Below are 12,611 nucleotides of genomic sequence, written 5' to 3'. Positions count from 1 at the left end.
CTTTATCCATTCATCTGTCACAGACATCTAGGTTGCTTCCATGTCTTGGCTACTGTAAATAGTGCTGCAGTGAACATTGGGGTGCATGTGTCTTTTTCAGTTATGATTTTCTCAGGGTATATGCCCAGTCGTAGGATTGCTTGGTCATATGGTAGTTTTATTCCTAGTTTGTTTGTTTGTTTTTTTTTTTAAGAAATCACCATACTGTTATCCAGATAGATGGATTCTTAACCACTGGGCCAAAAGAGAAGTCCTGTCTTTTTTATTCTTAAGGTTCCACTTTCTCACATACAGATCTGGCAAGTCTTCTAGGAACTATGACAGACATGTCATTTATACTGTGATCAGACAAAGGAAAAAGTGGAGACAAGTCAGAACTCTTCACCCTTACTCCACTCTGGGGTAAGGCGTCAGGAGCCCATTTGATGTCGAGGCAGTCCACCTCTCTTGCATCACATTCTTTTTGTCTTGGTGCCTTAGGCCCCCAAGAGTTCCAGGGACACCAAATGTCCCAGCTTTGAAACCTTCGAACAAGGCCAGCCTCCACTTTTTTAACGTTTAGAAGAAGAGTAGCTTTTCCTAAGTTCTTGGAGCAAGAAAGGAAAGTTTGACCTGACAGATCCTAGGTGCTATCTTCACAACCTGACTATGGCTTTAAGTGAGGGAGCTGGAACGCCTGCCGGTTCCCTTCGCTTTCCCTGCCACCTGCTTTGGAGCTGCCCCTCACTGCCTTTCTCTGGCGCACATTTCAGATGTTCTTACCTTGCCTTCTGTCTTCACTGCTGTCCTGCTCAAAAAGACACTGTCATTCCCTTGAGCTCCCCAGAGCCCCAGGGAGCTGCCTCATGAAGATATCAGGGCCTTATCAACCCTGGATCTTCCTGACTCTGTACAGGAATCAAGAGGTTTTGTTTCTAAGCACCCACTGGACACAGAGCTGAGTCTTGGTGCTGGAAGAAGTGACAGGGATGGCCTGAAGCAGCTACTGTTCTGAGAGATAAATAAGAAAGATACAGCTTGATTCAGCGTAAGGACCCAAAGGAGGGTCCCATTGGCCTCACAACTTGGCTGGTCAGGAACTCCTCAGCGAGACCTGCTGAGGTCCCCTGTCAGCTGTGTTGCATGTCACCAACCCAGCACTGAGGGAATTCAGAAAATTCTTCCTTGACAGGAAACCAAATAAAATGCAGACAGCAGTCTGCACTAGAAATAGACAGGAGAGAGAAGGCCCAGAGCCATTTGGGAAGTGAGTGCATGACGTTCTCATAAATTCCTGACAGGAGCACCAGGAAGCCTGAGTAGTCCGCCAGATGCCACTGCAGGTACTCCTCGTGTGACTGGCTTTGCTGTGGGTTCCGGCTAGTGTTGAGTGCGCCTGCATCACTTTGCTCTTAGTAGCCGAAGGTCACCAAGGCTGAGAGATGGGGTCAATGACAATGAACTCTACCGGGAGGACTTCCCAGGCCAGAGGATTTTGGATCTGACGTCAGTCCAGAAGCCTGTGGAACAGTGACTTAGAGACGATAGAGTTCCTCAGGTTTCCCTTCCGGTGGTAGGAATGGCATTTGGATGCTGAGCCAGCGACCCCCCTATTATTTTGCTAACAAGTTGGGGTTAGAACCTGGAGCATTCATGATCTACCCTTTGTTCAGGCGCATCCTCAGTGACACTGGTCACCACTTGCCTGTGGAAAGCCCTGAGAAAGAGCTCAAAAGGGAGAGTCATGGGAAAGTAGACAGGCCCTGCACCGAGCACTGACTTCTCGTCCATCACTCTTGACAGGAAACCCACCAAGGCAGTGAGAAGCTCCTTCATGCCTGAGTTCCTTGCTCACTTACACACTTTCCCTGCATTTGGAAAGAGATTTTTGGATAGTGAAGAAAAGATGTCTGGGGTAATCTGTGTAGTGTAGAAGACAATGAGGCCATTTCTTATTCTTATTTGTTAATTTGACTCAAATCTAGAAAGTGCTTTCCTCACTTGTGAATTTTCCCAGTTTTAAGCTCTTCAACTCATTTTCCTTTAATAAAAATTAAATCTTGGAGTAGGAGATGGGAGGCGGGAATGAATGAGTGAATATGTCTGAATAATTGCCTTTTCCCTTCTTGACATCCTAATTCATTGTGTTTTTCTGTCTTCATTGTATTTCTAACACCAGGTTTATTTGTGGGCTCTGCATTTTATTCTGTGGGTAGGCAGTTTCTGTTTGCTATATAGATTCGCAACTATGCGAAACCTCAGCTGGTTGTTCTCACTGGGATATGAAGTAGAATATAAATATACCACGACACTGATGCTTAAGACAGCAGCTAAGCCATCTTAGCCTTCTGGCCTCAGTGGGCAGGCCCTGTGGTCAACTGTCATCTCTGTGCTGTTGTGGGCATGTTACTGTCAAAGCCTCCCTCTCTCTAAACTTGTTGATCAGCCCCACCAGCGTCAGTGAGGTCTGGTTTGTGTCATTAAGCACTCCTCTGCTGTTGGGCTAAGCTTTGAACAGTTTGCCCTTTATAAGCCTCCAGTGTTAATAGGGAAAGACTCCAGGGCACACTCGGGAGCGTTTATAGAACAGGCTGTGGAAGACTCCCAGCTGCCCTGTAAATGAGGGCTCCTCATCAGGGGGGCTTCTGAGCAAAGGTGATCTCTGCCCATGAGTCACACATGCTGTCTCTCCCTTCAGTCTCATAAAAGCACATCTGAGTTTCAAAGGGGAGTATCTCAAAGGATGGTCTTGTGTTACCCAAGTAGGCAGGCAATGGGGCACTTAGTAGCTGGGAACTACTGTGTTTCCGTGGAGGCTTACTTATCCTCCACTTCACAGCCTGGACTCTGTCTGTATGCCTGGCAGCCTCAAACAAGTGCCCCAGAAACACCCATGGGGACTGGGTGGCTGCATGGGGACTGTCATGCTGGGAGGCATGGAGGCAGTGGCTTCTGAAGGGAAATAAAAAACAGGGCAATGGGAGGGACTTCCCTGGCGGTCCAATGGCTACGACTCCGCTTCAGCTTGGGGATCTAAGATCCCAGAGGCTGAGTGATGCAGCCAGAAAAAAAAAAAGAAAACTGGGGAATGGGAGCTTAGGGGTCAGAGCAGGGTGTCACCACAGTGTGAGTGAGGAGGCTAAAGTGAAGTGCAGTAGGGCTCCTGTCCTGTATGGTGAATTGCATGTGCAGTTAGCTCATGGAAACGTCCTTGCCCTACTTCCATCTGTTCCCTGCTTTCAGTCACTTATTTCACACGTACTTGCTTGGTGCCCACTGATGCAGGGAGTAGACCGCTGACACACTTTTCTCCTCCTGCAGAGCTGTACCCTTAGTTATTACTTGAGATCCTTTTAATGGCATAGTTCTGAAGCAAAAGGATAGCCCTCGGGGCTACAGCTTCTTTCTATGCAAAATGGAAGTGTTAATAGTAGTGTCTACTTCATAGGGTTAAGATAACACGTATCAGCAGTAGTCAGCACAGTGCCTGGCACCTACGGAGCTCTCAGTAAATTTAGGTATCTTGTTGTTGCTATAATCCTTGGCCTCGCATGATGGAGTGCCAGAAGCCATGGAGGAGGGAGAAAAAGTTAAGATCTCAAATGAGGTGGCAGACTCTGAAGCAATGAGAGAACCTACAGATCCCCAGCCCTGCGCTTGCATCCTCCAGCAGCCTTGCAGGAGACTCCTGGGTTGGGGCGGGGGGAGAAGAGAGAGGTGCATTAGAGAGAAAGTTCTGTGGGAAAGAAAAATCACACAGAGGGAGAGAACAGCCAGTTAACTTGAAATCTCTTCTCTCTGAACAGTTGACTGTAGGTGCGTACGGTTTCCTTTCTTTCAGGTCCTCAAACCAGAACTTAATTTATCAAAGGGACCCTTTTTCTCTCCTCACAGTCCTTTTTCATGGGTATATTTTAGTCCATTTAGTCAGAGTTGTCGTTTTTCAGTGACTGTCCTTACCGTTGGACAAGAGCTTAGCTTGCATCTCAAGCTGTACGCCCGGTTTTCCTGACCATTGATGGAGGCCTGGTCACTGGGTCCTCAATGAGCCCAACCCCTCTCCTTCCCGTGGGGCTCTGTCTGCATCCTCACCTGCCACCATATTCAAGTCCAGGAAGTACTATACAGGTGACTTATTTGGACTTGCTCTTAGAGGAGTTGGGGCCATGTGATGAGTTTTCTTGTCACATTTGCAAAGCAATTTTGGTCTGTCCTTAGAGGAGGTAGGTCAAAGTCATTGCAATAGTAAGGTAAAATCTGTATTTCTCCTCTGAGGTCTCTAGTTACAAACTTCCTGATTTTGATCAGTTTCTTATAAAATTCTCCTTTTTATGTATTACGAGTAGGAGAGTGAAGGGGGAAATGACTTTCGCTTGCTTTTGTTTTTGTTGCTTTATCCCCAGAGGAAGGTGAGTTTTGGTAATGTTTATAAATTGATCTTGAAAATAGAATATGTTCCAGAACATGAGATTGGAAGACAGTAGAACTACTGGACTTTTTATGTCTGATTCTTTTGGTTCAGGCAAAGAACACTTTCCTTATCTTTCTCATCAAAATACTTTATATTCCTACTAGGGCCATCCCAGTATCCACATTAGGACTCAAAGTAGTATACAGACTATATCATTACAGATATTTACATATGATATATTACATATTTCAGTATGAAAGTGTTAGTCGCTTGATCGTGTCCAACTCTTTGTGACCCCATGGACTGTAGCCTGCCAGGCTCCTCTGTCCATGGAATTCTCCAGGCAAGAATACTGGAGTGGGTAGCCATTCCTTTCTCCAGGGGATCTTCTCAACCCAGGTATCGAACATGGGTCTCCCACTTGCAGGCAGATTCTTTACCGTCTGAGCCACTAGAGAAGCCCAGTATAATATATCATAAGTAAAAGCAGAGACATTACTTTGCCAACAAAGGTCCGTCTAGTCAAGGCTATGGTTTTTCCCCTTGGTCATATATGGATGTGAGAGTTGGACTGTGAATAAGGCTGATCGCCGAAAAATTGATGCTTTTGAACTGTGGTGTTGGAGAAGACTCTTGAGAGTCCCTTGTACCGCAAGGAGATCCAACCAGGCCATTCTAAGGGAGATCAATCCTGGATGTTCATTGGAGGGACTGATGCTGAAGCTGAAACTGCAATACTTTGGCCACCTCACGCGACGAGTTGACTCACTGGAAAAGACTCTGATGCTGGGAAAGGTTGGGGGCGGGAGAAGAAGGGGACGACAGAGAATGAGATGTGGGGCTGTCTCTACACCATGAGTTGAAAAGACTGTTCTTTCCCCATTGAATAGAATTGGCACCCTTGTCAAAAGCAATTGGCCTTGGATGTTTGGGTGTATTTCTGGATGCTGGTTTCTATTCTGTTGGACTGTATGTTTATCTTTATGCCAGTAAAACCACATTGTTTTGATTACTGTGGCTTTATAACAGGATTTGGAATCAGGAACTGTGTTCTTCTTCAAGGTTGTCCTGGCCCCTTGCAATTCTGTCAATTTGAGGATAGACTTTCTATTTCGGCAAAAAAAAAAAAAAAGATCTGTTGGGGTTTTGAATAGGATTGATTTGAATCTATAGATGGCTTTGGGTGGTATTGACATCTCAGCAGTGTTCTTTGTAGCCATGTACGGTGAGGCTGTTTACGTTAGTCACTTTAAATTCTATTTACTTATTCTATTTAGTCACTTTAGATTTCTTTTAGCAATGTTTTGTGATTTTAAATATGCAAATATTCACCTCCTCAGCTAAATTTATTCCTAGATATCTTATTCTTTTAGATTTATTGTATTTGAGGTTTTAACAATACCTAGCACATCAAATTTAAATTCCAAATTGTGATATGTCCTAGAAGTTACTATGGAGACATCTTGAGGATTCAGTTAAGTGGATTGGGGTTTGAACCTGGATTTGGCACTTTAAAAAAATTAGCTCCCTCTGAACCTCTGTTTCTTCATCTGTAAAGTACAAGGATAAAGCAAATCTATCTACACAGAAGCTGTATAGATCAGAGATAATGGTTGCAGAGGACTAGCTCCAGAGTGTAACTCAGAGTTAAAAATACTAGAGAAAGAATGCTAGATTGCCAGTATTGTGTTTTCTTGTATGGTTTCAATGTAAATACTGATATATTACACAGTTTGTCATGAATGTTTACTTTTATTTGCTGATTTCTTTTCACATCCAGAAGTTTTGTGATTAAAATATACATTAAAAGCATTAGTAAAATTAAAAAAAAAAAAAAAGAGAGAATGAGATGGCTGGATGGCATCACCGACTCTGTGGACATGGGTTTGAGTGAGCTCCGGGAGTTGGTGATGGACAGGGAGGCCTGGCGTGCTGTGATTCATGGGGTCGCGCAGAGTCGGACACGACTGAGCGACTGAACTGAACTGAATATATAGAATATATACTGGATTTCTTATTTTCTGTCTTCTTATACTGCCAAAATCTTTACTTGAGCTCAAGGAATTAGATGATCACAAATATATACCCAGTAGTGTTAATTACTAATACAGTTTGTCCAGCCCCACATAAGTGAGAACAAAGTTAAGAACTTGACTTTCGAGGCCAAGAGGAATAGGAAACTGACAGTGAGCGTGCAGTGGAGGGAGTCCCTTCAGACTCGGATTTTCATTCTCAGCTTTGAACTCTCACAGGGCTGCCTAAAGAAAACCATGACATTACAGCACCACTCTGAAATTAAAACTATTTATGAATCCTGCAGCAGAAAGCTTATGGAAAGCACTCAGGTTCAGTGCTTTGCTTGGGACCCGCTCAGAAGTGCCAGAGAGTCTGTGCAGTAGATTCCACACAAGGTGGCCCGTCTGCTGTACGTGAAGGAGAAGGGCGTCTGTACGGCTACTTTCGCCTCTGGTTGCAGAGCCTGTACCTTGAGCTTGGAGCCCACTCGAATAGTCCTGTTCAAGATGGAACTTGGGTGGATGATTGCCTAGTGCTGGCTCAAGTCTGAACATTAGACATATGTTTTTTCTATACACAAACATATAAGTAAGATTCCAAAAGCTTCTATCCTTGGACAGAAACAGGTGAAGGAAGAAGCACATGTAAGAACCTGCTTAGCAGTTTCATATCCATTATTTCATTTGATTCCCTAAAGAATGCCATGAAGGAGACAGTAAGATTGCTTCCGGTTGTATGGAGACTGTCCCCATTCATGTGGGTCTTGGGGAAAGTCACTGCCCTCCCAGGCCTTGGTCTCCCCGGGAGTAAAACACGCCTAATGATACCCTTCCCTCCCCTCTCTTAGGGATGCATGAGGTCAGAGGAGAGATAGGTTGGAAAGAGTGTTTGAGATGTGATTTGCAAACATGAGGCATTCGAGTATTACTTTCACAAATGTTAACTTTTCTAGTTCATCAGATTTCTGGGCAGTTCCCTCTCAGTTTTATTGGAAGAAATGTGGTGGAATTTGAATTTTTAAAAATAGTATTTTATAACACCAATCTCTTGCCATATTACCACGTTGAACCCACGTCCTGGAATTTCCCAAAACCACTTAAAAATTAATTTGAGTCCAGTAGACAGTTTGTTCTTAGGACAGTAAACTAGATCCTAGCTCGTTAAACCAGTCTGGACTCCCAAGCTGGTCTGTCACATTTTACTCCCTACCTGTGAACAGATACGGTCATTATTATCCTATGATTTTCTCAGGCCTGCTCCCTCCCTCTCTTCCTTCCTTCCCATAACTCAAGCTTATGTTTAGTGTTGGGTTAGCTGCTCTTTACCTCCCTGTTGGAACAAGGGTCTGAGTCTTGCAGCTCCTCTCCATTCAGGATGTCCTCACTGCCTCTCTGATGAACCAACCCCAGGCGGCAAGCCTTCCAGCTTTTCTGCCTAGTTTCCCCAATACAGTTAGCCCCAACTGCCCTTAGGATGACATCAGCAGCGTTGTGTGTGGTTATGAAAAGCATTTCTCCACCAGAGACCAGGCAAGTGCCTTGGGATGTGGTCCCTTCACAGCCTGCTTCAGAGGCAGAGCACGGTCCTAGGAGAGGGACTAAGGGGGTATCTGGATTTGAAAGACATGGACCCCATCAGGAAGCAGTCGAGACAGCTGCACAGCCTTAGGCCCCAGGGTTCTCTGTCATTAACGTGCATGACCCAGCCTCAGGGCCACTTCTGTGTCTCCCACAAAGCCTGATGGTTTCTATTTGTTTTGGTTATTCTTATCACTGAGACATAAAAGCTAAAAGTTCAGAGGTACCTCATCTGTTGTGTTGGTTGGGATGGTTCTGGAGCCAGGGTTTCTTAGTTCAAAAACAGACACATGCTGCCTGACGTCTGATGTCAGAGAGGAAACCAGTCAGTCTACTGCTTGAAGGAAGGGCCCCAGGCAGGTGAGGCCTCCTGTCCACCAAATGTGGCCCCTTCAAGATAAGGAGTGTGAGGTCAAGATGAAATTATTCAGGCCAAGCTTCCCGAGTGGTAATATAATAGGTAACTGATGTTCTTTCTGCTTCTGTAAGACTTTGTCCCCAGTGTGCTGGGGAGCCATCTGCCCACAAGTGACCCTGCCCTTCCCACCCTCCGACGTGTTGAGTATAACCTCCACTTCCTTTTGTTTTCCCAGCATTAATAATAAGCTGCAGCAGCCAGAGGCAGCTGCTGGAGTGTTGGAGTATGCTATGAAGCACTTTGGAGAGCTGGTAAGTGTCTCATTCCTTTTAGAAGAGCAAGAGGCAGCCACCTGGCTAGGGAAGCACTAGGCCACAAGCCTTGAGAAAGTTACTTTCCTTTTCTGTTTTTTTCCCAGTTATTAACAGCCTGATGCTGACTTACCTGTATCTTGAGGTTGAGGGAAGCAGTGGCCGTATGGAGTATATTCAGGCTGAACAGAGATTGTGAGGACAGAATCTAATGAACAGTAGTGACTTGTATTTATCAAATATCATGTGCCCAGCTCTTTGCTATGTGCTTTATGTCCTTCGTCTAATTCAGTCCTCACAGCAACCTGTGAACAGGTACTATTGTTATCCCATTTTACAGGGATGAGAGGGACTATAGTCCCAACAGCCTTACCTCAGCTGACAGAGTGAATAAGTGGCAGAACCTGGTGTCAGATCAGAGCCCAGATGTTTAACTATGACCCAGGTTATCTTTGTGTTGTCTAACAGCCAGCATTACCATTGCCCATACTTGAAGCTCAGTATATACTTCAGAAAAAACCATGGCTAATTCTCTGGAAAAATATGCCATAATTTATACATGATATTGAGGGATCGTTCCATTTCATTATTGCTTATATAGTTTCTTCCATCCTGCCATCTTTGCCCAACCAATATTAAAATGTTTCCGTTACTCTCTGTGGTCTTGGGAGGGTGCTTTGTTAACTTCCTAACCATATAGTAAAGCATTGACTTAATCAACTTAACATTGGCTTCCTGGAAGTTCAAGAAGTTCTGGGTCCATATATTTGATGAGGAACCTTTTATTAGTTGTATTGGTCACTTACTCCGGTTTGCCTTAATCAAGAGCCCAGTGTGTTAGAGTAAAGAAAATTGATTACTTCATTGCCTTATGTAATGGCTGGTCAATTGGACTGAAAATTTTAAGGGAGTATTTTGCCATCTTGAACACATGCCTGTAACTCAACTAAGAAAGCATCTCCAGATAACCAAACAGAAAGGACTGTGTCTCATCCATCTTTGCCACAACCCTGTTTGCAGAGGGAAGAAAGTCAGAAGAGAGGGCGCTTAATGTAGTCCACTCAGACAGAGATGTCCTCTCCTTTGATATCCTTAGAGCTCAGACTGCAGTAGTTGAAACAAGGATTCTACAAACATCTGGTATTCAGGTGATCTTATATGCTGGTGGCTCAAAGTGCCAACCTTAAATGAAAAGATCCCCATCTCCAGGTTCTGAAGGTGGCCATTAGCTCCAGGATTATTGCTAAACCCTGGTGGATTTTCTGTTATATTTAGGTAGCTGAATCATATTAAACTCGACAATGGTTTGCTTTTTCTTGGCAGAGCCTGTGCTTTCTCAGCGCAATTTATGTAACAGCAATCTCATTAGAATTGTGTGTGATTCACTGCTTAAACCTTATAGTTCCTGCAATCTATGCAACTCAAAATATCCTGCCCCCTACCTGACCTGCTCCATACGCTACTCCCCCTACTCTCTGCTTGTTCATACTGAGTGGGTACTGTATGTTAGTACCCACTTTTTCACCCAGTATAGAAATTCAACATGGGAAATTTACCAGTGTTCCTTTTTAATTTGAGTTTTTAATGTTACAGTCTTTGCAGCCACTCTTTTCTAAGTTGTGTCTTTCATATTTAGGCATAGTGGAGCAGCATGATTCTAAACGAGCTCAGGAAATGAAGCTTAGAGCCCATTTTTGGCAAACTGCACTGTACACAGACCCTGGAGCAAAGGCTGTTGTGGCCGCAGAATGAGGACAGGGGAAGCGGAGGGGATTGGCTCTGCTGAAGACAAAAGAGGGGAAGTAGGCACAAGTTAATAACCTAAAATAGACATGACCTCCTCACGGCGGTTCAAGAAGAAAAGATTCTTTCAGAGAGCTTAATAGCACATAGCTGTGAGCATACATGCCACTCAGATTAGAGTTTCATTTGGCAAGGAGAAGAAGCATAATGGGGAGAGTGAATGCGGGCCCTGCGTTATGTCACACGAATGCCGCTGCAGGATCAGATTGTTGTTAAAGAAATCCCTGGAGTGCCGCTCCTTGGCCTGGTAGAGAACTAGTCGTCACCAAGCTGGCGAGGAAGAAGCCCAGAAGACAGACTGGGGTAGCGGCAGATGGAGGGCAGACAGAGACATAAAACAGTCCCCTGGCCATTCAGAGAACCGTAGTCTGCAGCTTCTAGACTGCAGCGGCTGCTCATTCACGTGGCCAACACCGAATGGCAGCGTGGCACGCCATCTGCTGGGTAATGGAATCCGTCCTTTGGCCCTTGCCAGTGATGAAGCTGCCAAGTGCTCAGAGGAGGGAACATTGGATGGGAGACTGTAGAAGGGAGGAAGATTTTTCCAAAGAATTTTAAGTGGCAGTGTTATATTGTATTTTAAATTATTATTTCCTGAAAGTTAAAAAATGTATTAAGTAATGCAGAGAATAAAGAGCTTTTGAAAAGCAAGTTGTTTTCCTCCAGCAAATATGCAGATGTAGCCTGGTCTCTCTGGCTTCATCAGGAAAGCAGCTGCTGGCCCTGCCAGGTGGCCCTCTGTCAGCAGTCCAGCAGATCCAGGCCTTGGCCTCCTTATGGGAGCCCTTGTCAGGGCTTCCTGCGATCCAGATGATTTGCCCTGTCCTCGCATGCCCACATGCTAGAGTTCTGGTGACTCTTGTGTCTGGGCAGGAAGTGATGGGGAAAGACATGACCTGACAGCTGCTCTCACATTATCCCCGGGTCGTTCCGTCACTGTGCTGAGGAGCCAGCATCCCCACCAGCACCGCACATACCTCCGGATGCTCTGAAGGCCTACTGTGCTGGGTGGAGTGTCACGCATACAACACGGCATGCTCAGGGAAAGAGTCTGTGGATAAAACACAGCTTTGTGTTCTCTGTGCCTCACAGCAGTCCTCTCTCCTTTCTCCCTGGCAGGAGATCCAGGCTACCTGGTATGAAAAGCTGCACGAGTGGGAAGATGCTCTCGTGGCCTATGATAAGAAAATGGACACCAACAAGGACGACCCAGAGCTGATGCTGGGCCGCATGCGCTGCCTCGAGGCCTTGGGGGAATGGTGAGCTGCAGCGGGATGGAGGCCCAACTGCCTTGGAAAGACTTCTCCCAGTGCTCTCTCCCAAGACTCCCGTTTTTGATTTCATTTGTTTTCCCAGGAAGCATGTCTCACTTGGGAGTGTTTCTCTCTCTGTTCTGTCTCAGTGATAAATAGAAAGATTCTTTTCTTTCTTTAACTCTTTCTTTCACTTAGTCTTCATAATGCTCTAGGACAGGACAGGAGTGGGTGTGTTCCTAGGGTCTACACCTGTTGTTTCTATCTGTCTCTTGACCTTGACTGGCTGATGAAGACTTCATATTCTTACTCTGCAAACTTGATTTTTCTTTTTCTCTTTATTACCTATTGCAAGTGATTTTAGGAAAGAAGAACAGATGACTGCTTGCAGGCAGTTACTGTACAGTTACTGAGAGTACAGGGACAATGGTCTGTGGACAACTCTGAAAGACCCACATGGGGGTGGGGCGCCCTTGAAGTTTCCCTGGAGGAAGGACCAAGGCTGGGAGACAGGTGAAGAGAGTGGAGAGAGGGGAAGGGTTATTCCAGGTGGAAGCAGCAGGGATGCTCAGCTGAGAACGTTTGCCACGGTCTTGGTCTGGGGAGTTGTTTGGATATGTTTTCCAGCGTGAAGTGCAGTTTTTTTAAAACAGCTAAAATAAAATGCCATACTACAGTCATGAACTAGTTTAACTACAGTTTTTAGTAACAAATGCCTTACTACCTCCCCAGGAGCAGGTATCTCCGCTTTCTCTTGCTTGTAAGACTGAGGACCCTCCATTCATTCATTCAACCAGTTATTATTGAGCGCTTGCCCACTGCCAATGTCTGTGCTGGGGCCCTGAGGACACAGTGTGAACAAGAAGGGCACAGCCCCTGCCTTCCCAGAGCCGACAGGGCAGA

General features: G+C 45.3%; 1 protein-coding gene across 1 annotated transcript in view; it reads left to right on the top strand.

Moving 5' to 3' along the window:
- Positions 1–12,611, top strand: part of MTOR (mechanistic target of rapamycin kinase) — a 127,373-nt gene that overhangs the window by 77,706 nt on the left and 37,056 nt on the right. Inside the window, exons 29-30 of the mRNA XM_055419556.2 lie at positions 8,577–8,652; positions 11,575–11,714. Coding sequence (XP_055275531.1) covers positions 8,577–8,652; positions 11,575–11,714 — 216 coding nt within the window. The remainder of the gene's footprint in view (positions 1–8,576; positions 8,653–11,574; positions 11,715–12,611) is intronic.

The sequence above is a fragment of the Moschus berezovskii genome, chromosome 17 (assembly GCF_049115385.1).
Source record: "Moschus berezovskii isolate FMDL1 chromosome 17, NW_MosBer_1.0, whole genome shotgun sequence".
NCBI classification, from domain to species: domain Eukaryota; kingdom Metazoa; phylum Chordata; class Mammalia; order Artiodactyla; family Moschidae; genus Moschus; species Moschus berezovskii.
The sequence above is the reverse complement of the archived record's forward strand: the minus strand, read 5'-3'. Positions and strand labels throughout refer to the sequence as shown.